The sequence below is a fragment of the Lagenorhynchus albirostris genome, chromosome 4 (genome assembly GCF_949774975.1).
Source record: "Lagenorhynchus albirostris chromosome 4, mLagAlb1.1, whole genome shotgun sequence".
NCBI lineage: Eukaryota > Metazoa > Chordata > Mammalia > Artiodactyla > Delphinidae > Lagenorhynchus > Lagenorhynchus albirostris.
Window position 1 is genome coordinate 73,743,229 of NC_083098.1, and position 26,590 is coordinate 73,769,818.

General features: G+C 37.8%; 2 protein-coding genes across 2 annotated transcripts in view; one reads left to right on the forward strand and one right to left on the reverse strand.

Annotated features, from left to right (window-relative positions):
* Positions 1-1,150: 1,150 nt before the first annotated feature.
* On the reverse strand, positions 1,151-2,931 carry LOC132519091 (uncharacterized). The gene is made up of 3 exons (XM_060147044.1): positions 2,704-2,931; positions 2,064-2,636; positions 1,151-1,657 (listed from the first exon to the last, which is right to left on the reverse strand). The coding sequence occupies exons 1-3, from the start codon at positions 2,929-2,931 to the stop codon at positions 1,562-1,564; spliced, it is 897 nt and encodes a 298-aa protein (XP_060003027.1). The 3' UTR covers positions 1,151-1,561.
* A 100-nt stretch (positions 2,932-3,031) lies between these two features.
* Positions 3,032-26,590, forward strand: part of CLOCK (clock circadian regulator) — a 128,241-nt gene continuing 104,682 nt past the window's right edge. Inside the window, exons 1-2 of the mRNA XM_060148140.1 lie at positions 3,032-3,163; positions 4,127-4,209. The gene's annotated coding sequence lies outside the window, so the exon portion shown is untranslated. The remainder of the gene's footprint in view (positions 3,164-4,126; positions 4,210-26,590) is intronic.

Below are 26,590 nucleotides of genomic sequence, written 5' to 3' on the forward strand. Positions count from 1 at the left end.
ATCATTAATAATAGCCACTATGGGATTTCTTATGTACCAGGTAGTACAATACACACACACACACACAAACACACACACACACTCTCTATCTATATTCTATATCTTCTCTCAATTATCCTATGAGACAGGATTATTATCCTTTATTTACAGATGAGGAAAGTGAAGAACAGAGAAATAACTTACTCAGAGTCATGCAGATATTAAGTAGTGGGGCTGGAATAAATCCTGGCCTTTAATTCCCAATTTTGTACTCTTAGCCACTAAGCTATATTGCCTCCATCAAGACATCAACTGTGGAGATCAGTTGGGAAGGGAGTTGGAAATGCTCAGTTTAAATTATAGCAAGGTGGACAAGAAGAAATGAACAATATTTGAATTACATAAATTGTGTTTAAGGAGAGGATTTAGGCTGGGGGACAATTTAGGGTCTATGAAACTATGAGGCAGGATTTTTCTTTTAGGGAAAAGTGGAGTCTGGCAGTTGGAAATGTGATTAAAAATATCTGATACAGTTTTCGTCTTGGAGAGAATATGGGCAGAAAGATAAGTTGTGAACTGAGCCACGGGAAATGTCTGAGTGGTGGCAGAGGACTGAGCAGAAAAACGGGATTATCAACAGTTCTTGGTAAATGATTAAATACATAAAGAGAGGAAGGAGTCAAAGATGAACATGATACATTCCTAGTGAATAAGAGGACAATGGAACCATTAAAAAGGGCAAAGGTTTTTTTTTTTTTTTTTTTTTTTTTTTGCGGTACATGGGCCTCTCACTGTTGTGGCCTCTTCCACTGTGGAGCACAGGCTCCGGACGTGCAGGCCCAGTGGCCATGGCTCACGGGCCCAGCCACTCTGCGGCATGTGGGATCCTCCTGGACCCGGGCACGAACCCGCGTCCCCTGCATCGGCAGGCAGACTCTCAACCACTGCGCCACCAGGGAAGCCCGCAAAGGTACTTTTGAAGATATGTGGTTCTAGATGATGCAGAATATGATATCACTTTCTCTAGAATAAACATCCACATCCTAGGAAAAGCATTCAAACCCTCTTGTCTAGTTGAAACCTTCCTTATCAGTATTATTAATCTTGCCTCATCTCTTGCTACCAGTATGTTAGGACTCATGATCGCAAGTGACAGAAAACTTCTCATTGGTTTAAGCAATAGATACATGAAAGAATTTATTGAGTAACTTAGCTGAAATTTCCAGAATTATCTAGTCCACAATGGATTCAGGGCGTCACACATGTCTCCAGGCCATATCTCCATTTCTGAATCTGCTTTCTTCCATGTTGCCTTTTTTCTCAGAATCTGTGAGTGGGAAGATGGCTTCAGGCTTCCATTTTTCCAGACTTAAATCCATTGGAAAAGAGAGATCACCCTTCTTAGTAAGTCTAACCTAAGGCAGAAGATTAACTCAAATATGTTTTCCTCTGGAGTCCTGCCTCAGCCATATGGTCTGAGAGTGAAGAAAGGATAGTTCTCCAAAGGAAATGATCAGAATAGGGAAAGACTGCTAAGCAGGAAAAAAAATGTCTACTAAAATCCTGTCATATGATGACTCCATCATGCTTTCCCACTGTTGACAGAAAAATCCTCAGGTGAATGATCAGGGATCTGAATAAGTTCCTCGATTCTGATGTTCCTTTTCTCTTGAGTACACTGCAAGAATTTGAAATGTTTACTGAGATGAATGTTACTTTGAAGGGAGGATTTTATAGTCACAACAGTTGTTTATTTTTTGAAACAAGAAAATGGTTTCTATTTCAAACCCCAAGGACATTCATTAAAATATGAAAACTATTAGGAATTAGGAAAGTAAAAGATCTCTTCCAATAATTTTCAACTACTGAAATGTGCTTTCCCTTGTGGACCAAGTGTGTCTTAACCATCGAGGGAAGTAATTTCCCCCTAAGATAAGGGGGAGATATTCACACGTTTTTCTAACATGGGAAGCAGTGCAAATTAGGGTCCTGGTTTATCCCCACTGCTTCATCTCCCATCTTCCTTTATACTGTCATCTGGCCTTTAGGATCAGGTAAAAAACTCCAAAGGAGCACATCCATACCTTCTTTGGCTTCCCTCCTCCAGCCAAGGATTCACGTCCGGTCTCCCCAGGCCCACCCTCCAATAAGAAGCGACTAAAGCAGTGCACCTGCAGGAGAGGGGAAGGGAAGAGTCTGGAGATCCAGTCACCTTCACAAATCCCCTCTTCCAGTCCAAGTAGACAAAACGCAAGTGATACCATTGGAAGGGGAAAAAAGTCTTTCGCCCGCCAACACCCGAAAATTTTTTCCTGGCATTCGCAAAATGAGTTGCTTTTCAAGAGAGAGAGGGTCTGCTTTTTAGCCTCTGGATCCCTCATACAAGAAACTCTCCTTTCTCTCCTCCTCGCTCCTCGAATCCAGGGTGAACACCAAAGCCGCCCTGACCCAAAGTTAACACTCCCGGGTTCGGCCGCACCCTCAGCCGACCAGGCCCCGCCTCCCCTGCTTTCCAGTAACCGGTGCAGGGAAGGAGCGCCAGGGAGATCTCGGTTTTCCTGCACGGCCGGCGGCTGCCGCGGATCGCGCAAACGCGCGGCCCAAGGGAGCGGGAGTCTCCTCCGGCACCCGGGAACCCCTCCGCAGCTCAGGGCTGACTAACGAGGCAAGTCGCATGCGCACCGAGACGCGCCGGGGAAAGGGAGAGTGAGGGGAGGGGCGAACGCAGAGCACCAGCCGTCGGAGCCCGCGGGGGTCACTGATGACGCATGCGCCGAGAAGGAGTGCAATCACAGCCTCAGCTTGCGGCGACCGGCTTAAAAAAGGAAACACCCGAGACCCAGAGGGCGAAGGAAATCTGGCTGCCGACGCGTGCGCGCTCCCGGTGAGTGGCGCCCCACCGGGTGGGCCTGGGGCGTGACGTCCGCCGGTAGGCTTGCCTGGGCGGCGCATGCGTGCTACCGGTGCTGGTGGAGGAGGGGAAGGAAAGGGAGGGGGAGGAGGAGCGGGAGGCAGTCGCGGGGAATTGTTTGGGGGTGGGTGGGGGGCGCCGCTCAGCCCCAGGTACTGCCTGAGCTGGGAGCCACGGCGTCTTCCGGGCGCAGCCGGGTTAGCTGTTCCGAGTCACCGCAGCTAGGCTCCAGGGTGGGGGAGGGAAGAAGCCGGAGCCGCCGCAAGCCACACGGTGAGGGCGCGGGGAAGGGGAGGGAGCGGGGGGCGGTGTGTACGGTGCCGGGGGGCGGCGGCCAGGGGAGGGGCGGGCGGGTGCTGAAGCCCAAGTTTTGCCCGTCGCCCTAGTGTGTCTTTTCTCGGGAGTTGGGGCGGAGGCCCGCCCCGGTTGAGGGGCCCTCCGGAAAAGCTGGGGTTACCTGCGGGGCAGGGGCGGGATTGGGGTGCACGGCGGGGCCGGGTGGCTGGAGCGCGCTTTTGGGCTGGGGCCGATTCGAGCGGCAGAGCGGCCGGGAAAGCCGGAGACCGGGTGCGGAGAGGGCTTTCGCTGGGGACCCGTTAGGCCTTGTGACCCACTTTATTCCTGTCACAACTCGGGCACGTTTGGAGCGGAGCCCAATGGGGCGCCAGGACGGCCAGCTCCTCCGGGGAACCCCCGCCCTCCCGGCCCTCGGCCCTCGCGCTGCGGTCCGCAGTCCGTGTGGCGGCCACCGCCGCCCGTGGGCTGGTTCCGTTAGTGGTCGCGGTTCCGGGCCTCGGTCCCCGGGGAGCGCGCGGCTCCGCGCGTCCGACTCGAGCGACTGCGCGGGTTCGAGTGTGCCCCGCGCGGCGCCGCTCCTCCTTCCTTCCGTCCACCCGCTCCCGCCTGCTCCGTGTCACCGCGGCAGCTGGCTCTTCTAGCTGCCTTTCCGCCGGCGAAGCCGGAGTCTTTATAGCTAGTCCTGGAGCTCTGGCCCCAGGAGTGTAGTTTCCAACGCGTAGCGCCGCAGAGCTTATATTCCTGAGTGCGTTTTCGCCGGTGTAGAAGTCGTCCTGTTAGTAATAGCAGAATCCTGAAAGGTAAAAGCCTCGTCCTCTGACCTGGCAAATGAAAGATCGAATCAGGTGGCGGTTTCTTGCTATCAGAATGCCACGCTCTACGACCTTAAGCCTTTCTAACCTTAAAGAAAAAGAAAAAAACCAATGTCTTCTTTTACAGTGAAGGAAAAGCCCAAGAAGTAAAGAAACTTTTACAGTAATTGTTGATTTGGCTATTATGCTGATCCCCCGAATCAAAAAAAGGTAATTTCACTTAAGTCTGCATTCTAATTTGTAGCTTCATTTTAAGTGATAAGAGGAGAAAATCATGCGGCGTTTTCCCTCTACCCGGTTGAAAAATAAACGTTCTAAAAAGGATAAAATTTAGGTAATGAGGTGCTTTCTCTGTTTTATAATCTTTGGTGGCGGGGGGGGGGGGGGAAGAAACTAACTCAGGTGTTAAGTAGTTGACTGAACAGAATGTCATTAAAGGTTAGCCTGAAGAAGATAGATGGAAGTTGTGGTAGAACTAGTCATGCTCAGCTGTGAAGAATGAGGAAGCTTTCTGTGTAATGACATGGAAAGATCTCCAAAATATGTTATAAAGCGAAAAAAAGCAAGATGTAGGACAGTGTGAATAATGTGCTACTTTGTGTGTTAAGGGGGCACCCGTGGAATAAGAATACAGATTTGTGTTTGTTTTTCTACGTACAAAGAAATCTAGAGGGATAGTGGAAAACTGACAGTGATGGGGCAGAGGGAGAAGTAGCATGATGAGGGGATAGTGGGAAGTGACATGCACACTGTATGTCCTTATATTTTAAAATATTTGTGACTATATTATAGGTTTAAGGTTAAACAAAGTTCTCCTCTCCAAAATAATTTGCTGTGTGTTTTTTTTCTGTTGCTTGTCTTTCCTTCCTAATTTATGGTAATTTTGGCTATTTTCAATATGATTTCTTTTAATTTTTTTTAGGAAAATGAACTAAAATTGAAAGAGGCTGGGGTCACCAGTTTAACTCTTAAAGATGTTTAGTCTTATTTTGCTTTGCTATAATATATGACGTTATTTACATTTGGCATTATGGCTGGATTATGCTGTTTTCAGAGCATAGTTTGTCCTCCCTTCCTTTCTTCCCCAGGAATGTTAGTTGTATAAAATTTTACTTTTACTTATTTTAACTCCAAAGTTGTCATGACAAATAGTTGGAGAATATGAATACTCCATTAAAATGATAAAAGAATTGATTGTCCAGGTAGTTTGCTGTTCAGATTGGGAAATGGTTTTCTCAAGGCAATCAGACATGAACCTCAGTGACATGTAAATTTATATTTGTATACATGTATATAGTACTACTTATGGAAAATTAAGCAAAACACTAAAAACTTCTTACAACTTATGGATTGTTATAAGCAGTATGTAATTTTGGGGGGTGGGTACTCAAAATTCCTCTGGTGGCTAATGTTGTATAATCAAAAGTAGTGAATGTTGAGTGACAGTTGCTATGGGCATTTTTGTTATGTTACCAGCATTCCTTTTTATTTTGTAGGATGGGATAATTGTGTTATTTCTGTTTGATCTGTAGGTCTCCAGTAGCCAAACTTCTGCAAATGGCATTTATTTTTTGTTTGAATTCCATGTGGGTCTATTCAGTCTTTTTGAAAAAACAGAATCGTATTTCAAAATTTTACTTAAAATTTTGTTTTTAACATTATAGAAGTAAATCAATGTTCATGGAGAATTAAAACAATACAATGTATATATAATAAGAGAAAACACCCTTTGCACACTTCCACTTTGTCACATCTCTCCCTAGAGATAACTGCTGCTAACACTGTTATATAACTTTCCAGTTTTTTTTTCTGTGCATTTACAAACATAGACTTTTCAATCTTGAAAATAGAATTATATTGATTGATCGTCTACTTTGCCAGTTTGCCTCTACTGTGGGCTGTTACTAACCCACAGGACAGGGAAATGACCTGGAGTATGTGAGAAAGTTTAACGTGTAGTATACACCGTAGGACATTCTCATCTTTTCACTTGTGAGGGGCTGGTTGGTTTGGGGTACATTTACAGAGTTTGTAGTGAGATCTTAACTGGTGTGAGCTTTATGTGATGTAGATTGAATTCACCTGTAAGACATGGATTCCATGGCTTTTATAGGACTCTTTAGGGTCCACATTCTAACATTTTCTTTGGGTTTTGACCTGGTCAGTAGCTCACAGGTTAAACTTTGATTTTATTCTCCTGTACTTGCAGACCACTAGAAAGCCCCTTAGATTACATCAGCCTCTCCTGGTCCTCTGAAGTGAACCTAGGCAGGCTTTGTCCTTAACTAAGAGACATTGATTGACTTGGATGGAATCCAGCCTTGGATGGAATCCAGCCTTTGAAGCGGAAAGGGGAGAAGAGGCATTTTGGTCCGCTTTATGCTTTACTGACAGCAGACAAGTTGCATGCATACTTCCACTCAGAGAGAACATTGCCCTTCTAATAGTTCCAGAGGTGGTGTTTTTTTTGTATTGTTTTTGTGTTTTTAAACCAAGCTGCGAATAGTTACCAAGACTTAATTCTTTTTAGGTGATAGAAAGTTGAGTATTAGTCAAGACACTTTACTAAGCTATGTGACATACATAGAAAGATAAAGTATAATTGACCCTGCCCTCAGAGGGTTTGAAATCTAGTATGGTTAAAAGAGCATGTTTGTAATGATTATAACACAAGATGGGAAATGATAGATTCCAGAAGAAAAACATACATGAGGTTTGTAAGGGTAAGACTATTTCTAGCTTTTTATTTTTGTGGGCATGGAGTTTGGAGGGAGAGTAGATATCTCAACGTTTTAAATAGTTAAGAAAGGATAGAACAAACTTATAAAGCTCAAATCTTAGCTCTTAAGGGGTAAGGAAGTAAGGAGTTAAATTGCATCCTCATAGCAGGCACTTATGAACACTAATTGATAGTTTATTTTTGTTTGCTTGCTTTTTACTCTCTCCCACTGGAAAGAACCATTTGATGTTTTATTTGATCATTATAATACAGCTTCTCTTAGATTTCAGGATTTTAGAATAGGAGATTTAATTCTGCCAGTTAACTATTGTCTACCATCTAATATGTCAGGCAGTGTTATTATTAAAAGTAAATTGTTGGGGCTTCCCTGCTGGCGCAGTGGTTGAGAGTCCGCCTGCCGATGCAGGGGACGCAGGTTCGTGCCCCGGTCTGGGAAGATCCCACATGCCGCGGAGCGGCTGGGCCCGTGAGCCATGGCCGCTGAGCCTGTGAGTCCGGAGCCTGTGCTCCTCGATGGGAGAGGCCACAACAGTGAGAGGCCCGCGTACTGCAAAAAAAAAAAAAAAAAAAAGTAAGTTGTTTTTTCCCTCAAAGCACATATTTAATGTCCCCCCTCCCCCACATTTTTACTTCTGGTGCTATGTCAAATAAAATATTTATTTGCTGTACGTATTTTAAACTCTGAAAGCAAACAACAATATGGTGAAAACTCAGAGTTCCACAGCAAAACTACCTTTTATTGTTTGTGTCTCTTTCCAGTTCTTCTCGGATGCATAAAGTAAAACAATAATTTTAAAGTGTGGTTTCTTGTAAGCACTGTACCAGTGGACATTGTATTTTCTCCTTTTCTGAGTCTAAAATTCTAGATGGATTGTATGAATTATAGAATACATTTTAAGTGTCAGAGCAATTTAATTCTTGCTAATTGACTGTGATTTTTATAATGGCATTTATATTTATAGGTTGCTTTACAACCATTTGTTACTTATTTTTATAGCTCTGTTAGGTATAACTCCTGTGATTAGGTGGGTAAGAGATTGCTGTTTTTCTCCATGTATTTCATTATGCAAATGTTAAATTACCTAAACTCCTCATAAGTATAGTGTCAACTTTGAGTTATTAGTTATTTTAGGTGTGTATTTCATAAAGATGTAAGTCTACTTATTATTTTAAGTCTTAGAAGTCTACGGAAAAATCACTTGTAAAAAATAAATTTTTATGTATTATTTTTGACTTTCATAGGATACTGTTTAAAATGTGATTTACCTTTTATTTTTCAGAAATATTTTCTCATTTTTATATTAATAAGATCCAAGAATAAGACAAAAATTCCCATCTCTTTCAAAGAGGGCACATTTAATCAGATATGTACATTTTTAATTCCCATCCAAAATAGTAGAAAATGAAAATACAGATTGATTCATGTTCAAAATTTTGTGTTTAAAAAATAAAACACAAATGGGTGTTGCCACAATGAGGGTTAAACCAACAACTTGCTAAGAATTTATCATTTGCATTAAAATATGGCTGTAACATAAATAGCTTATTTCTTTCTTAATCTTTCCCCCCAGTTATAAAAATAGTGTATCCCTAATGTAGAAAACTTGGGAAACATGCAGAGCATGAATTAAATTTTGAAAATACCACTGGAATTCTCACAACCACGAGACGCCTAACCTTCTGAAATATCTTCTCCCTGTGTTTTGCTTAACCACATCACATGTCTATAAGTGTACATATACTTATAGACATCACATGTACACTTATAGACGTGATGTTTACAAAATGGTCTCATAATGCGTCCACTGTTGTGCAAACTATTCTATTCACTTAACAGTGAATCTTGAACATTTTTATATCAGTATTTTTCTACAACATTATTATTTTTAATAGCTATGTGATATCCTCATTTATGTTTGTAATAATTTACTTACTGGTCTATTTCTGTTGGATGCAAGTTTTCAGTTTTTAAAATTATAAACAATGGGACTCCCCTAGCAGTCCAGCGGGTAAGACTCTGTGCTTCCACTGCAGGGGGCGTGGGTTTGATCCCTCATTGGGGAACTAAGATCCCGCATGCTCCATGGAGCAGCGAAATAATTAATAAATAATAAATAAATACTTTAAAAAATTATTTAAAAAATGGTCACTTTTAGAACTGACAGCATTAGTCATCTGGTAGAGTTGATACTTAAAAAAATTTCAATAGGATAGTCTTCAGAAGAATTAGAATTCAAGTAGAATTTTACTGAATTTGTATTAATGTCGAGATTAAACAGAAATTTTGTGCTTTTTGTTGAAAAAATATGCCAGAAGCATATGATAAATTATCTAATATTGATTCATAATAATGACTCCAAGATTTTTATAATGGTATATTTTCTTTCTAAGGTAGGTTTAACTTTGAATTGTATTAAAGTAACTTGGCATTTCATGAGCAAACATGATTTGGATAGCAGTGCTCTTGAATAAGCCTTCAAGTAAGGTAGGAATCTATGAAGCAGTCTTTACACACTCAATTAAAATTTAAGCTGTAACATTTTTTACAACAGAACAGAGAGTTTGTTTGATTGCTCAAAAAAACTTCCTTACAAGGAAAGTCTGAATACCAAGAAAGAATACTTTCACCCAAAGAATTGACATTACCTGTGTATAGGATTTCTGTGAAATTTTATTCAACCCTTAGGTATCTATATCCTGTAGTTTAAATCGGAGAGAAAAACTGTTAGATTAAACTATTTTCAGGGGAAAATAGATATGATCTTAAAGTTTAATGCAGTAGTTTTAAGGTGTCTTCTGTTGCCTGTTTTTGGAAGTTACATATTTTATCAGGTTCCTATGACTATTACTTTTTAAAAATTTTTATTTGAGTATAGTTGATTTATAATGTGCTAGTTTCTGCTATGCACCAAAGGGAGTCAGTTATACACACACATATATACACTCTTTTTTAGATTCTTTTCCCTTATAAGTCATTGCAGAGTATTGAGTAGAGTTACAGTAGGTCCTTATTAGTCATCTATTTTATATATGATAGTGTGTATATGTCAATCTCACTCTCCCAGTTTATCCCTCTTCCTACCCCCGCCCCCTGTGGTAACCAAAAGTTTGTTTGTTTTCTACATCTGTAACTCTTCTTTTTGGTTTTGTTTTTTTTTTTTGCGGTACGCGGGCCTCTAACTGTGTGGCCTCTCCCGTTGCGGAGCACAGGCTCCGGACGCGCAGGCTCAGCGGCCATGGCTCACGGGCCCAGCCGCTCCACGGCATGTGGGATCCTTCCGGACCGGGGCATGAACCCATGTCCCCTGCATCGGCAGGCAGACTCTCAACCACTGCGCCACCAGGGAAGCCCAACATCTATAACTCTTACTTCTGTTTTGTAGATCAGTTCATTTGTACCATTTTTTAGATTCCACATATAAGGGATATCATATGATATTTGTCTTTCTTTGACTTACTTCACTCAGTATGACAATCTCTAGGTCCATCCATGTTGCTGTAAATGGCATCATTTCGTTCTTTTTTATGGCTGATATTCCATTATGTATATATACCACATCTTCTTTATCCACTCATCTGTTGATGGACATTTAGGTTGCTTACATGTCCTGGCTATTGTAAATAGTGCTGCAGTGAACATTGGGGTGCATGTATCTTTTAAAATTATGATTTTCTCTGGATATATGCCCAGGAGTGGGATTGCAGTATCATATGGTAGCTTTATTTTTAGTTTTTTTAAGGAACCTGCATACTGTTCTCTATAGTGGCTGGACCAATTTACATGCTCACCAACAGTGTAGGAGGGTTCCCTTTTCTCCACACCCTCTCCAGCATTTACTGTTTGTAGATTTATTTTTATTTTATTTTTTATTTTTTATTTTTTTCCCTTTGCGGTATGCGGGCCTCTCACTGTTGTGGCCTCTCCTGTTGTGGAGCACAGGCTCCGGACGTGCAGGCTCAGCGGCCATGGCTCACGGGCCCAGCCGCTGGGTGGCATGTGGGATCTTCCCGGACCGGGGCACGAACCTGCGTCCCCTGCACCAGCAGGCGGACTCCCAACCACTGCGCCACCAGGGAAGCCCTGTTTGTAGATTTTTTGATGATGGCCATTCTGACTGGTGCGAGGTGATACCTCATTGTAATTTTGATTTGCACTTCTCTAATAATTAGTGATGTTGAGCATCCTTTCATGTGCCTCTTGGCCATCTGTGTGTCTTCTTTGGAAAAAACGTCTATTTAGGTCTTCTGCCCATTTTTTGATTGGGTGGTTTGTTTTTTTGAGCTGCATGAGCTGTTTGTATATTTTGGAGATTAATGTCTTGTTGCTGCAGGAGGGTTGTCTTTTCATTTTGTTTATGGTTTCCTTTGCTGTGCAAAAGCTTTTAAGTTTAATTAGGTCCCATTTGTTTATTTTTTTTTCTTTCATTACTCTAGGAGGTGGATTGAAAAAGATCTTGCTGCAATTTATGTCAGAGAGTGTTCTGCCTATCTCTGTGACATAAATCACAGCAAGATCCTTTTTTGAAAAGGATCTTTTCACCTCCTAGAGAAAGGGAAATAAAAACAAAAATAAACCTCCTAGAGAAAGGGAAATAAAAACAAAAATAAACAAATGGGACCTAATGAAACTTAAAAGCTTTTGCATAGCAAAGGAAATCATAAACGAGACGAAAAGACAACCCTCAGAATGGGAGAAAATATTTGCAAACGAAGCAACTGACAAAGGATTAATCTCCAAACTATGCAAGCAGCTCATGCAGCTCAATGTCAAAAAAACAACCCAATCCAAAAATGAGCAGAAGACCTAAATAGACGTTTCTCCAAAGAAGATATACAGATTGCCAACAAACACATGAAAGGATGTTCAACATCACTAATCATTAGAGAAATGCAAATCAAAACTACAATGTGGTATCACCTCACACCAGTCAGAATGGCCATCATCAAAAAATCTAGGGCTTCCCTGGTGGTGCAGTGGTTGAGAATCCGCCTGCCAGTGCAGGGGACACGGATTCGTGCCCCGGTCCCGGAAGATCCCACATGCCGCGGAGCAGCTGGGCCCCTGAGCCATGGCTGCTGAGCTTGCGCATCTGGAGCCTGTGCTCTGCAACCGGAGAGGCCACAACAGTGAGAGGCCCGCGTACCGCAAAAAAAGAAAAAAAAATCTACAAACAATAATGCTGGAGAGGGTGTGGAGAAAAGGGAACCCTCTTGCACTGTTGGTGGGAATGTAAATTGGTATAGCCACTGTGGACAACAATATGGAGGTTCCTTAAAAAACTAAAATAGAACTACCATATGACCCAGCAATCCCACTACTGGGCACATACCCTGAGAAAACCATAATTCAAAAAGCGTCGTGTACCACAATGTTCATTGCAGCACTGTTTACAATAGCCAGGACATGGAAGCAACCTAAGGGTCCATCGACAGATTAATGGATAAAGAAGATGTGGCACATATATACAATGCAGTATTACTCAGCCATAAAAAGAAATGAAATTGAGTTATTTGTAGTGAGGTGGATGGACCTAGAGTCTGTTATACAAAGTGAATCAAGTCATAAAGAGAAAAGCAAATACCGTATGCTAACACATATATATGGAATCTAAAAAAAAAAAAGGTTCTGAAGAACCTAGGGGCGGGACAAGAAAAAGACACAGACGTAGAGAACGGACTTGAGGACACAGGGAGGGAGAAGGGTAAGCTGAGACAAAGTGAGAGAGTGGCATGGACATATATACACTACCAAATTTTAAATAGATAGCTAGTGGGAAGCAGCCGCATAGCACAGGGAGATCAGCTCGGTGCTTTGTGACCACCTAGAGGGGTGGGATAGGGAGGGTGGGAGGGAGATGCAAGAGGGAGGGGATATGGGGATATATGTATACATATAGCTGATTCACTTTGTGATACAGCAGAAACTAACACACCATTGTAAAGCAATTATACTCCAATTAAGATGTTAAAAAAAAATGTTCTGCCTATGTTTTCCTCTAAGAGTCTTATGGTATCCAGTCTTCCATTTAGGTCTTTAATCCATTTTGAGTTTATTTTTGTGTATGGTGTTAGGGTATGACTATTACTTTTGATAGCGACTGCTTTTTTCCTTTTTCTTTTTTGTCATGAAAATAGGAAATTTGGGGGTGTTTATTTTTTCCATTTATTTATTCTCAGTGACATGATCAGATTACTAAAATATCTGGTTTTATTCTAAATAAAGCTTATTGTTATTTATTACCTGAAATTTAGTAACGAAGACAGCAAACTACTTTAAAGGTCTTAATTAGTTACATTTATAGCATGGTATAGGGATGAAGAGTGCACAGCTCTATAGCTAGCCTGCTTGGCATTTACATCCTGGTTTTATTGCTAGTGATTGGACAAATGTTACCTCAATTTCTCATCTGTAAAATGAAGATAATACTAGTTCATAATATTATGTGAGAATTAAACAACATGTGCAAAGTAATTAGAGTAATGAGTATTTATCACAGAGTTAATTGTTCAGTAAATGTTAGCTATTACTATTTCTGTCGTTTTGTTACTTTCATAGTGTGTACCAAACGTGGCTCTTATCATTTTTTGGAGGGGAGTTCCAATTTCAATAAGTTGCTTAGAGTTTTGTATCTACATATAGAGTTTGGGAGTACTTGACCTTTTTATGTGACTCAGAACAATGAAAAAGTTATTAGAAGATGTTGCCAGGGTGCGTGGTATTGCATATTTCTTTGAGATACTTTTGCCAAATCAAGTTATGGAAAAGCGGTGACTTTTTTTCTATGTCGAAACTTAAATTTTAGTTGAAACAATATTAGAAGTTATTTAGGAAAAAACCCACAAATTCAAATGAAATATGTTAGAACCTAAATTTTATTTTACAACTTTAACTTATGTAGTTCTATAGGAATTTCACAAAATTTTATTAGAAGCAAGAAGAGAAATGAGAGAAACATTAGTTAATGGAAAATGCTATTTCCAACTCTTACCTGGTAATTTTTGTCTCCATCAGAAATGATGATGATATAATATCTGTACTTATAAAGGTCTCTGTTTCACCAGTAGTTTATTGTATGAAACAGGCTTACATTGTTTAGCTTCTTTTTAGACTTGATCACATTCATATATTTTTCTTTAAGTCTCTTACTTTTGTTGGGGCCGATCATTATTAAAACTTAAGACTTTTTTCTTTTGAAAATAGTTTTGTGGTTTTTATAAAAATGAGTCTTGTTCCTTGGGAAAGAGTTAAAGTACCAAAAACTACAAAGAAAATCTATGATGAAAAAAATCACCCAAAATCTCAGGGATAAAGCTCTGTTAATATTTTTTTCAGCATTTTCTAAGGCAGTTGGGATGGGTGTGGGTGTGCATGTGTATGTATGTACATGTACATGTTACAATTTTATAGCGAGTGGAATATATGCAGTTTTATAAACTGCTTTTTTCCTCTCATCATGCTTTCTGTATATCTTTACTTGTAATGTTTTCATTATTTTTATCTAGTCTTAGTCTTTTACTTTGTTTTCAGTTGACCCTTGAGCATTGTGGCAGTTAGGGGCAGTAACCTTCTTTGTGGTTGAAAAGGTCGAAAATCCACGTATAACTTATAGTGGGTCCCTCCATGGTTCATCCATATATGCAGTTTCTCAGTATTCAGGGTTCCACATCCTTTAATTCAACCAACCACGGATCATTTATTACTGAAGTATTGGGTTGGCCAAAAAGTTAGCTTGATTTTAAGTAAAAATAGAAGATGTATTTCATTTTCACCAAGAAATTTATTGAACAACGTAATCATTAACCGAACGAACTTTTTGGGGAACCCAGTATTTACTATTGGAAAAAAATCTGTGTACAGGTGGACCTGTGGAATTCAAACCTGTGTTGTTCAAGGGTCAACTGAAATTCATTTACATTTTTGCTGATAATAGCCAAGTTTGTAACCACCATCAACTTTGACTTTTCTTTGAGTCATCTGTTTTGCATTCCTTTTTATCCCTCCTATTTTGCTTTTTTTGGTGTTAATCTAATTTTTTTTCCTGTTTTTTCTCCTATTAATTTGTTAGTTATATATTCTTTCATTATACCTTTAGTGGTTATTCTAGAGGTTAAAACAAGCATATTTACAATACAAATTATAATACAGATAATACAAATTATTACTTTTACCATTCCCCAATAATGACACCTTCTTACACATTAACTCATACTCCAACCTTTTTGCATTGTTATTGTTCTGTATTTTATTTATACATATTTTAAACTCCACAAGATAGTATGGTTTTGGACAATTTTTGTTCATGTTTACCCTTTCCAGGGTTCTTCCTTCCCTCATTTCTGTTTCTGTCTGGGATCATTTTCCTTCTGTCTGAATAGCTTCCTTTAGTAGTATGTATTTTAATACCAGCCTACCTACTGACAGTGAATTTTTCCATTTTTGTTTATCTGAAAACATCTTAATTTCACCTTTTTTTGAGTTATATTTTCACTGGGTATAGAATTCTATGTCAGTTATTTCATTGTCTTATGGCTTTCTGTTAAAGTCTTATTGAAGGTAATGTGTCAGCTTATAGTCTTGCTAATAATTCTTTTATTTTTTTCAAAAGACTTCTCAAAATGCCTTCTTTGCTGTCATAGTTTTTTAGCAGTTTGACTATGATGTGTTGAGGTGTGTTTTTCTTTGTATTTGCTTTATGTTCATAGAGCTTTTTTGAATCTGTAGCTTGGTGCCTTTAGTTTGGAAAATTCTCTGTCATTACATCTTCAGTTATTGCTTCTGCCCCCTCCTCCTTTATGGATTTTAATTTAAACATTTATTACACCCTGTCATCATGTTTCACATGTCTCTTAAAAATTTTTTTCTCTATATATTTCAGTTTGGGTATCTTATAATGACCTATCTTATAGTATACCAACAACTGTCTTACTTTTTCTCCAAGCCAATCTATTGTGTTCTTAATTTTACATTGAAACTTTGAGTTCTAAAACGTTCATTTGATCCTATTTTATACATTTTTAATAGACTTCAAGTCTCTTGAACATACTGATTAAATGCTTGTTATTAATTTCAGTAACTGCATCAACCATTCGTCTATGTATATTGTTTTTCTGTTGTTTTTCATGTGTTTGTGTGGTTCTGTCACTTCATATGTTGCTAGGTTTTTCAAAGAACTTGTCTATTTCATCTAAGTTGTTGAATTAGTAAAGTTGTTTATAATATTCTCTTATTATCCTTTAAATAGCTATAGAATATATCATGAGTCTAATATCTGTATAATCTGCAGAGATTTGGTGTCATTCCTGATATTGGGAAATTGTGTCTTCTCTCTTTTTTCCCTGATCAGTCTGTCTTGAGATTTATTAACTTTATTAAGATTCTCAAAGGATCAGCTTTTGGTTTAACTGATTTCCTCTAGTTCTCCTGCTTTTTGTTGCCTTATTTCTGCTCTGATCTTTATTAATTCGTTTCTTTAACTTACTTTAGGTTTGTTTTCTTTTTCTAGTTTCTTAAGGTAGAAGCTGAGGTCATTAATCTGTGACCTTTTCCCCCGCTATATGTGTGCTCAAATTTCCCTCTAAATATTGCTTACAAATTTTAATATATATATGTTTTTCATTTTCATCCAGCTCAGAGTACTTTTTAATTTACTTTTTGATGTCTTCTTTGGCCTCGAGATTATTTAGAAGTATATTATTTAGTTTCCAAGAATTTGAGGGTTTTCCAGAGATCTATTATTTTTAAGTTAATTCTCTTGTGATGAGAGAATATACTTTTATGACTTGGATCCTTTTAAATTTATTGATTTGTTTTATGGCCCAGAATATGATCTGTCTTAGTAACTGCTCCATGTGCACTTGAAAAGAATGTGGATTCTGTTGATGTTGGGTGGAGTGTTCTGTAAATATCAATTAGGTCAAGTTGGTTGATTGTTTTTGTTTATGTCTTGTAATTTTTGATTGAATGCCAGACATTGTGAATTAAAAAACAAAATAAAGCACGCATCATCAAGTATGTTCTGCCAGAGGGTGTTTACCTTTTCTTCTAGGCAGATAGACTAGGGAGCCAGTCACCTTAATTTATACAGAGGCTAGGTTGCTATTTGAGTAGTTTGATGGTATTCTTCTTCTTCTTTCCTTTATTTGTAGGGTGTGGTTTTCCAGGACTTTCATTTCAAAGCCTTTCATTTCGTTTCAAAGGGTCTTTATCCCCTTAGCAGAGCCAAAGTGGAAAATTTCACTTTGCTTTTCAAAGTTTTTCAATTATTATTTAGCCTCTTACCCTGTACTGTTTTAAAATTAAGCAAATGTCCTGTGAGAGATATTGGCCTTGAGCTTGAGGTCCCTGCAGTTTCTCATTTTTGTTACTCCAGCCTTGTGTGAACACCAAAAGCACTCCTGGTTTCTTGGTTCCTCAGCAGCAACGTTTTATACAGGCCAAATCTCAAGTTTTCAGCCTTCACACTCAGCCCACAATCTGGAAATAACCCCAGGGAAAGCAACTGCAGATCATCTAAACAACTTTAAAAGATTCCCCCTTCTCTGGAGTGGTAGACCTTCTTGTCCCCCATGTTTTAAAGACAGCTATACGCTGCCTTTAAAAATATGTTTTTTTGTAATTTATTTAGTTTTTCTAGTTGTTCTCAAGAAATATATTGACCCATTGCAAACTGTTTCATCCTACTTGGATGTGGACAACTTACTGGTTTTTAGAAGCTTCACAAAATACTCAATTTTCCTGAGCAATTTTGTATTAAGTATTCTTTTGGGTTTTAGGTAGGTGGGTTTTAGTTTTCGACCTAGTATACTTTCTAAAAATCAGATTTATTGAGGTATAATTTATATATGTTAAAACTCATCCATTGTAAGTATACATGTTGAATTTTGACGGACATATACATTTTTGTAACCGCTACCACAATCAAGATACAGAAAATTCCTGTCAACCTGAAAAGTTCTCTCTCCCTGGCAACCGCCAATCTGTTTTCTGATAATACAATTTCGCCTTTTATACAATATGATATAAATGGGATACTACAGTATATGGTCTTCGGGGTCTAGCTTGCACTTAGTATAATGCTTTTGATACTCATCTGTGTTAGTGGTTTTCTCTTTTTATTTCTGAATACTTTTCCATTGTATGAGATATGGCATAGTTTGTTTATAATTATTAGTTGTTGGACTTTTGGATTGCTTCCAGTTTTTGGCTATTATAAACGAAACTGCTAAACATTTGTGGACATGTGTTTTCATTTCGCTTGGGCGGATATGTAGGAATAGAATTGCTGGGCTGTATGGTAATTATATGTTTAACTTCATAAGACACTGATGAACCGTTTTCTAAAGTGGTTTTACCGTTTTACATTCCCTTCAGCAATGAGATTTTCAGTTGGTCTGCATTCTTGCTAACACTTGGTATTGTCAGCGTTTTTGAATTTCTGCCATTCTAGTGGGTATGTAATGTTAAATCATTGTGGTTTTAATTTGCATTTCCCTAATGACATGATATTGAGCATGTTTATGTGTGCTTATTGGTCATTCATATATTTTCTCTTGTGAAGTGTCTGCTCAGATCTTTTACCCATTTAAAAAATTGGATTGTTTACTCATTTACTGAGATGTAAGAGGTTTGTTTTTGTTTTTGTAAATATATTCTGATATGAGGCTTTTATCAGATATTAGGATTGTGAAAATTTGATCTCCCAATCTATGGCTGCCCTTTGTATTTTCTTAATGGTATCTGAAGAGCAAAGTTTTAAATTTTGATGAAATCCAATTGATTAATTCTTTTATTCTTCATATTTTTGTGTCCTAAGAAATGTTTGTCTACTTTGAAGTATATGATTCATTTCAGTTGATTTTTATATATGATATGAAAAAGGGTTGAGATTCTTAAAAAATTTTTTTTCCACATAGATATACAGTTGTTGTAGCACCATTTGTCGAGAGACTGTTCTTTTTCTCCACTGAATTACCTTGTCACTTTTGTCAAAAATCAATTAATCATATGTGTGTGGGTCTTTTTTTGAACTCTATTTTATATAGTGAACTTTATACTTATCTTTACATCAGTACCTCAAAGTCTTGATTACTGTAGCTTTAAATCTGGTAATGGAAGTCCTCCAATACCATAAACATAATATACTTCTGTATTCATTTAGGCCTGTTAATTTCTCTCAGTAAAGCTTTTTAACAGTTTTTGAATATACTTTTAGTAGTGGACTTTATCCTATTTGTTCAGCAAGTACCTAGTGAACATCTACTGTGTGCCAGGCACTGTTCTAGTTGCTGGTGTTACAGCAGTGAACAAAGAATGCAAAAAGGCCTGCCCTTGGGGAGCTTACATTCCAACCGGGGGAAACCAGATGAGAAACTCTTAACTTAAATGTATGTTAGATGGTGATTAATACTATGGAGGAAAACAAATCAGGGGAGGGGGCTGGACTGTTGGGGCGGGCACAGAGGGATTTATAATTTTTAATTGTGTGGACAGAAAGGTCTTCACTGAGAAATTGATATTTAAGCAGACCTTAGTCTGCTCTATACCCTAATAATGAAACAACTAACAATTCAGAAGGAAAAGGGGAAAGAAGGTGGGAGCTTGAATAAGTGTGCTAAGTATGCTAGTTGCCTCCTGTGTAGTAACTAGAAGTCCATAGCACTTAAAATCAACAAGTGTAGTGATAGAAGTATATCTAACAGCAGAAAGGTAGACCATAAGAAATATCATGTTTTTGGTTGAAATCTGGTGATGAGAAAGTGTAACATCTTAACATAGCTTATAGTAGAGAACTAATAGGTAACATGAAGAAATGGAAGATGGACTTCAATACATATGATATGATTATAAAAGTATTATTTTAATAAAAACCTTATTCAAATAACAGAACTATCTGTAAAATGTAAATATGGAGAAAAGATGGAATTAAATGAGACATTAGTGGGTATTTTGATTGTAAAGTTTATAATTTACAATGAAGAAATACCAAATATACCTGCAAAAATAGTAGAGCATTAATATTCAAAAGTAAAATTGATCCTGGAAAGTTATTCAGAAAAACTTTACTGGTGGACTTTAATGGATCTCTCTTAGACCAAAGTGTATCAAGTGAACAAAAAATTAAGGCTATAGAACAATTAAATATCCCAATTAATAAGCAAAATTTGATGGATAAACTGAATCCTACCTTGAAAATAGAAACTATATACCTTCTTTCCAAGCATTTATAGAACATATACAAAAATTGATTATAGTACTAGATCATAAAGAAAACTTTTGTACGTTCCTAAAGGTAGGAATAATTTAGAACTGCCCATCTAATATGATAGCCACTAGCTACATCTAGCAATTTAAATTCATTAAAGTTGAGTAAAATTTAAAATGCAGTTTCTCAGTCTTACTAACTACATATCAAGTGCTCAAATAGGATTGATTGCCATTAGAATGAGGAGAGAAGAAAGGAGATTGAAGACAGTATATGTGAACTAAATCTTCCTGTTTCATAGCAAGGAGTCAGTAGACATAATTTGAAGTTAGTCAAGAAATACAGACATGTTATATATAATTACAGAGATAAATATAAAAACTACAGACACATAGATAAAAGTGAATGCTTCTAGCAAACAGGACTGCAGTTTTTTACTATTTGTTTTTTTAAAACCATGTGCATGTATTACATCGATAATATGCAAGTTTTACGAGACTAACAGGATATACAAACAAAATAAAAGCTTATAAACTGTCTTTGCACAATAGCTTCTTATCCAGTAACTGTTAAGTGTAACTTTATTCCTTTGCATAAAGTAAAAAATGCTCTAGTTTTTTTTTGATATTTGATTAAAATTAATTTATACTGAAAGTATTAAAAAAAATTTTCAGGCACCAGTTGCCAGTCTTCTCTTCCATTTACAAATGAAGATAGCAGGCAGCTTTCTGTGACTTTGGTCGTATACTACTTATCTTTAATTGATGAAATAGTTAATTTGATTTCAGTAGTGAGTAAAAGATTGATATAAAATATTTGGAGTACTTTAAGATTTTAATCTAAATAAACATCTTTCAGACAACAAAAGGGCACTTACTTGGGTCAGGAAATAAAAATCAAAGCTTATACTCACAGCCCTGAGGACTTATGATATATTTCAAAGGTAATTTCTCTTTAATTTCTAGGGAATATTTTAACTATAAGTAAAGAGTGATATCTTTAACAAGGACATTTGGCAAATATATGAAAATTTTACTGCTTATATAGTGAAGGTATTGGTTATTATTTAAGATGCCACTTTATATTGCTTTATTTATTCACAACCTGTTGCTGTAGTTATTATCTATTTTCAGAATATTATTACATCTTTTTGCATATTCACTATGAGAGAGGGACTATAGATAAGGTTTAGGGCAAAAGAGAAAGAAGTTTTGCCCTGTGATTTAATATTACTTGAAAACGTATATAGGCAGACTAGTTCAGTGTCATTTGTTGAATGTGTATAATATTTGTTTTCCAGTTTCCCAAATTGACTGGCCAAGCCAGTTTTTACAGCTTGACACTCTGAAACTGTCAGTATATTGTAGTTTGATAATTCAAGTAACTTTACACATAAGAAAATTAAACGTATAGGGATTAAATCTAAACACTTAGCTTAAAGGAACAGCATTACACAGCAAATCATCAAAAAGACCGACAGCAAATCCCCAGTGTAGTGGAAGATTTACGGAATATGGTGTTAGTAATTTATCTTTATAGCAATAAAGTCTTGGTCTCCAAATACTTTTTCAACATTTAAAAATTCAGTATTTTAGAAATAAGATTTTTTTCTTCCTTGGAATGTAATTTACATCATTTTAATAATTAAGGATCTTTATGGTTATACTTAAATCAATTACAAAGTACTTGCTGAAGGTGTAGGAGATTGGGAACTTATCTACTGACTTCTAGACACAATCTAAAACTTTGCTTTTCAATAAATCTTCGACATTTTCTTGTTTGTCTTTGTTCTAAAACATTAATGCATGTTTTAAAAGATCCAATAGTAATGAAACGTTCTATAAATGTGTGTGTCACTTACCCTAGGTTGTACTACATTGTGATTACCAGCCCTAAAATAATTATTATAATCATATGGTTTACAGTATACAGCAAGAGTCTAATGGCACCACAGGAACCATACCCAACCTGAAACAAGTGTTTATTCTATTCTTTCAACTCTCATCAAGCCATATGCCTGTATATGTTTAGAGGAGAGTATCTCTTCTTCCTTAGGCTAGGCTCACTCTGCCTCTCACTACCTTTATTTTTTGAAGGCCCTGACATTTTAAAATTCTCTAAAGGTGTTACTAGTGAGTGCTTTCCGTAGATATTATAAGAATAAAAATGAAAATATTATATTACTAACATAAGTCATAGTTTCTAATTGTAGGGACTTTGTTTTGTTCAGTCATACAGCCCTGGTACCTAAAATACCTGGCCGTAGTATATACTCAGTAGTTTTTGAGCATAGGTAAATGCAGAAACAACTGATGTGTCCATATTTTTATGTATATTTATTCATATTTAGCAAATACTTTAACATTATTGTATATAACGATAGTCTTGCAATTTATCTTCCTATCTAAAAGAATATTTAGTTGTATATAATCCAGTTAGACTCTAAGCTCCTTAAGGAGTTTGAGATTAACTTTCACACCATGGGAATACTAAACTGTAAGTGGGAGTAATATTCCACATTATAACTTAGCTGCCCAAATGTAAATTCTCTGGTTTGTGTCAGTTGAAGAGTTCTCACTCATAATAGTCTGCTAATCATCCAGTTAAGAAAATTAATGCTCTGACAACTTTAGTTGGTCAAACACATTTTATTTAAGTAGTAAGATTTAAACCATATGTTCAGAACTTTATTTTTAAGTTTCTAAAATCTTTAATTATTAAAGATTAGCAGTAGTATGTGAGATTTCATTATCAGACCAAATTGGCAGCATAGGGATTCCTAACACTCATCCCTTGCCAAAACGTCAACTTCGCTCCTGCAAACCCAGGTCCCATCTCTACCTAGTGTCTGTCAGCTCCAGTGGCCCCAGGCAGCTCCTGTGACTCCTCAGCTCCAGGTCATGAGAATTCCAACAAACCCAGTCCCCTGATCCATTGTAGCACTAGCCAGCTCCTGTGAACCCAGGCTACAGGGTTACTTTGGTGCTGGTCAACTACTGTGGCACCAGGCCCTCAGCAGGCTCCTCATTCACCTCAGCACCAGCTGCCTTCCATGACCCTGGGCATCCTCCATAGCACCAGGCTACTGGCAGTTTCCCATGAACCCAGGTCATGGCACATCCCAGCACCAACTGCCTCTGTGGCCCCTGGGCTCAGCACCTGGACAACTACCATGACCACAGGTCCCTGACACACCCCAGCTCAAGTCTGGCCCATGTGGAACTAGACTCCAGACTGGCTTCTGTGGGCCCTGAATCAGGTCCTCCCTCTTGTACCCAGGCACCAGTATGGTCCCTGAATATGCAAGCATCTGGCCTGCCCACCTGTTGACACAGGCATCACACCTGCCCACCCCATGGCTCCAGCAGTAAACTTGCCTGTGGAAACCACCTTATGTGTCACCCAGAATCTCTGGATGGGCTGACTGGTGAAGGACTTCCTGCTGAAGCATGTTGTAAAGACTAGAAGAGGTGCCCATTTTCTCAAATGTGCAGACTCTAGTGTAAGCCACAAGGATCATGAATCATCAGGGAAACATGACACCATCAAAGGAAACTAACAAAATTCCAATGACTGCCTGGGAAGGAAGAGATCTGTGAACTATCTGGCAAAGAATTGAGAATAATCCTCTTGAAGAAATTCACTGAACTATTAAAGGAATACATACAAGTAAATGAAAGTAGGAAAACAATGAGTGAACAAAATGAGAAGTTTAACAAAGAAATGGAAACCATTATTAAAAAAACACAGAAATCCTAGAGTTGAAGAATACAATTACTGAACTGAAGATTTCTTAGAAATCTTCAACTGCAGATTTGACCAAGCAGAAGAAAGAAATATTGGATGAGGAGACAGGTCATTTGAAACCATCCAATCAGAGAAACGAAAAGAAAAGAGAATGAGAAAGTGTGAAGAAAGCCTGTGTAAATAATGGAATGCCATTAAAAGAAACAATCTACTAGTTATTGGAATCCCAGAGGAGAAGAGAGGGAGAAAGAAGCATAAAGCTAATTTAAAGAAATAATGGCTGAGAAGTTCCCAAATCTGGGGAGAGATTTGGATATCCAAGTTCATGAGGGTTGAAGCTAATAGGTCACCCCAAAATGATCTTCTCCAAGACATGTTATAATACAACTCTGTAAAATCCAGCACATTTTAAAAGCAGCAAGATAAAAAAAATTTTTCCCATATAAGGGAACCCCCCATAAGGCTATCAACAGAATAAGGCTATCAGCAGAAACTTTGCAGACCAGGAGTACGGGGGATGATATATTCAAAGTGCCCAAAGAAGAAAACTGCAAATCAAGAATACTTTACCCAGCAAAATTGTTTTATATACATGAAGGAGAGATACTTTCCCAAACAAAAGCTGGGAGTATTCATCACTACTAGATCTGCCTTTTGAGAAATGGTGAAAGGAGTTCTTCAGGCTGAAAGCAAAGGATGCTAATTAGTAACATGAAAACATATGGAAATATAAAACATACTGGTAAAGGTAGGTATATAATCAAATTTAGAGTATTAGATAATATGACAGTATTGAGAGTAACATGGTGGTTAAGTTAATCACTTAACTCTAATATAAAGGTTTAAAGGACAACTGTGTTAAAAGTAACTATAGCTATGGGACTTCCCTGGTGGTCCAGTGGCTAAGACTCCATGCTCCCAATACAGGGGACCCAGGTTCAATCCCTGGTCAGGGAACTAGATCCCACATGCTGCAACTAAGAGTTCACATGCTGCAACTAAAGATCCCACATTGCCGCAACTAAAGATCCCACATGTTGCAACTAAAGATCCTGCATGCTGTGATGAAGATCCCACATGCTGCAACTACGACCCAACACAGCCAAATAAATAAATATTAAAAAAGGTAACTATAGCTACAGTAATTTGTTAATGGATGCACAATGTTAAAAGAGGTAAACTGTGACATCAAAAGCATAAAGTAAAAGATTAGAGTTCTTGTATATGATCTAAGTTGTTAGCTTAAAGTAGACTCTTACAGCTAGAAGACGTTTTATATAAGCCTCATGATAATCATAAAACAAAACCTGCAGTAGATAGACAAAAGATAAAGAGAAGGGAGTCAAAGCATACCACTATGGAAAATCATCAGTTCACAAAGACATCACAAGATGGAGAAAGGAACAAGGGAAGTACAAAGCAGGCAGAAAACATTTAATAAAATGGCATGAGAAAGTTCTTACCTATCAATAATTACTTTAAATGTAAATGGATAAAATTTTCTAGTCAAAACTCATGGAGTAGCTACCTGGATTAAAAAACAAGATCAACTATATGCTGCCTATAAGAAACTCATTTCACCTTAAGGATACATGTAGGCTCAAAGGGAAGGAATGGAAAAAGATATTCCATGCAATTGGAAACCAAAGAGAGCAGGGGTAGCTAACCTTATATCAGACAAAATAGACTTTAAATCAAAAACGATAACAAGGGGCAAAGACTGTCATTATACAATGAAAAAGGGATTGATTCATCAAGAGGATATAACAATTGCAGATATATATGCACCCAACATTGGAGCACCTAAAAATATTAAGCAAATACGAACAGATCTTAAGGGAGAAATTGACAACAATTAAGTAATAGTAGGGGACCTCAGTACCTCCACTTTCAGCAATGGTTAGGTCATCTAGAAGAATGAAGGAAAACACTGGATGTGAAATATACCTTAGACCAAATAGACCTAACACATATACAGAACATTCCACCCAACAGCAGCAGAATACGTATTCTCAAGTGTACATGGAAACTCTCCAGGATAGATCATACGTTAGGTCACAAAACAAGCCTTAGCAAACATAAGAAGATTGGTATTGTACCACCTATCTTTTCCATACAATGGTGTTAAACTTGAAATCAATAAGAGGAAAATTGAAAAATTAACAATTGTGTGGAAATTAAATAACACACTCCTAAACAGCCAATCAGTTAAAGAAGAAATCAAAAGGGAAATTAAAAAATACCTTGAAATAAACAAAAATGGAAATACAACATACCAAAACAGATGGTATGCGGCAAAAGCAGTTTAACAGGGAATTTCATAGCAATAAATGTCTAGATTCAGGGATGGGGGGAAAGATCACAAATAAACAACCTAACTACACCTCAAGGAACTAGAAGGGAAAAGCCTGGGACCAGATGGCTTCAAAGGAAAATGCTCCAAAACATTTAAAGCAGTTAGCAGAAGGAAGGAAACAACAAAGATTAGCACAGAAATAAAGAGACCAGGAAAACAGTATAAAAGATAAATGAAACTAGTGGCTGTTTTTTGTTTGTCTTTTTTTTTTCTTTTTTTGAGAAGATAACGTGGACAAATCTTTAGCTGGACTAAAGAAAAAAGACTCAAAATCAGAAACAGATGTAGAGAACAAACGTATGGGCACCAAGGGAGGAAAGTGACGGGGGGTGGTGGTGGTGGTGGGATGAATTGGGAGATTGGGACTGACATTTATACACCAATATGTATAAAACAGATAACTAATAAAAACCTGCTGTATAAAAAAAAAATTCAAAAAAAAAATCAGAACTGAAAGAGGAGACATTACAACTGACATGACAGAAATACAAAGGAAAATAGGAGACTGCTATGAACAATCATGCCAACAAATTGGTTAATCTAGAA

What these genes read in the sequence shown, in the direction of transcription:
- LOC132519091 (XM_060147044.1), bottom strand. Translation starts at nt 2,931, where the DNA reads ATGCGCCGCCCAGGCAAGCCTACCGGCGGACGTCACGCCCCAGGCCCA. An exon ending in TCCGACGGCTGGTGCTCTGC is followed by an intron (nt 2,637 to 2,703) that starts GTTCGCCCCTCC and finishes TTGCCTCGTTAG; the next exon opens with TCAGCCCTGAGCTGCGGAGG. An exon ending in GAGGAGGGAAGCCAAAGAAG is followed by an intron (nt 1,658 to 2,063) that starts GTATGGATGTGC and finishes AAATTCTTGCAG; the next exon opens with TGTACTCAAGAGAAAAGGAA.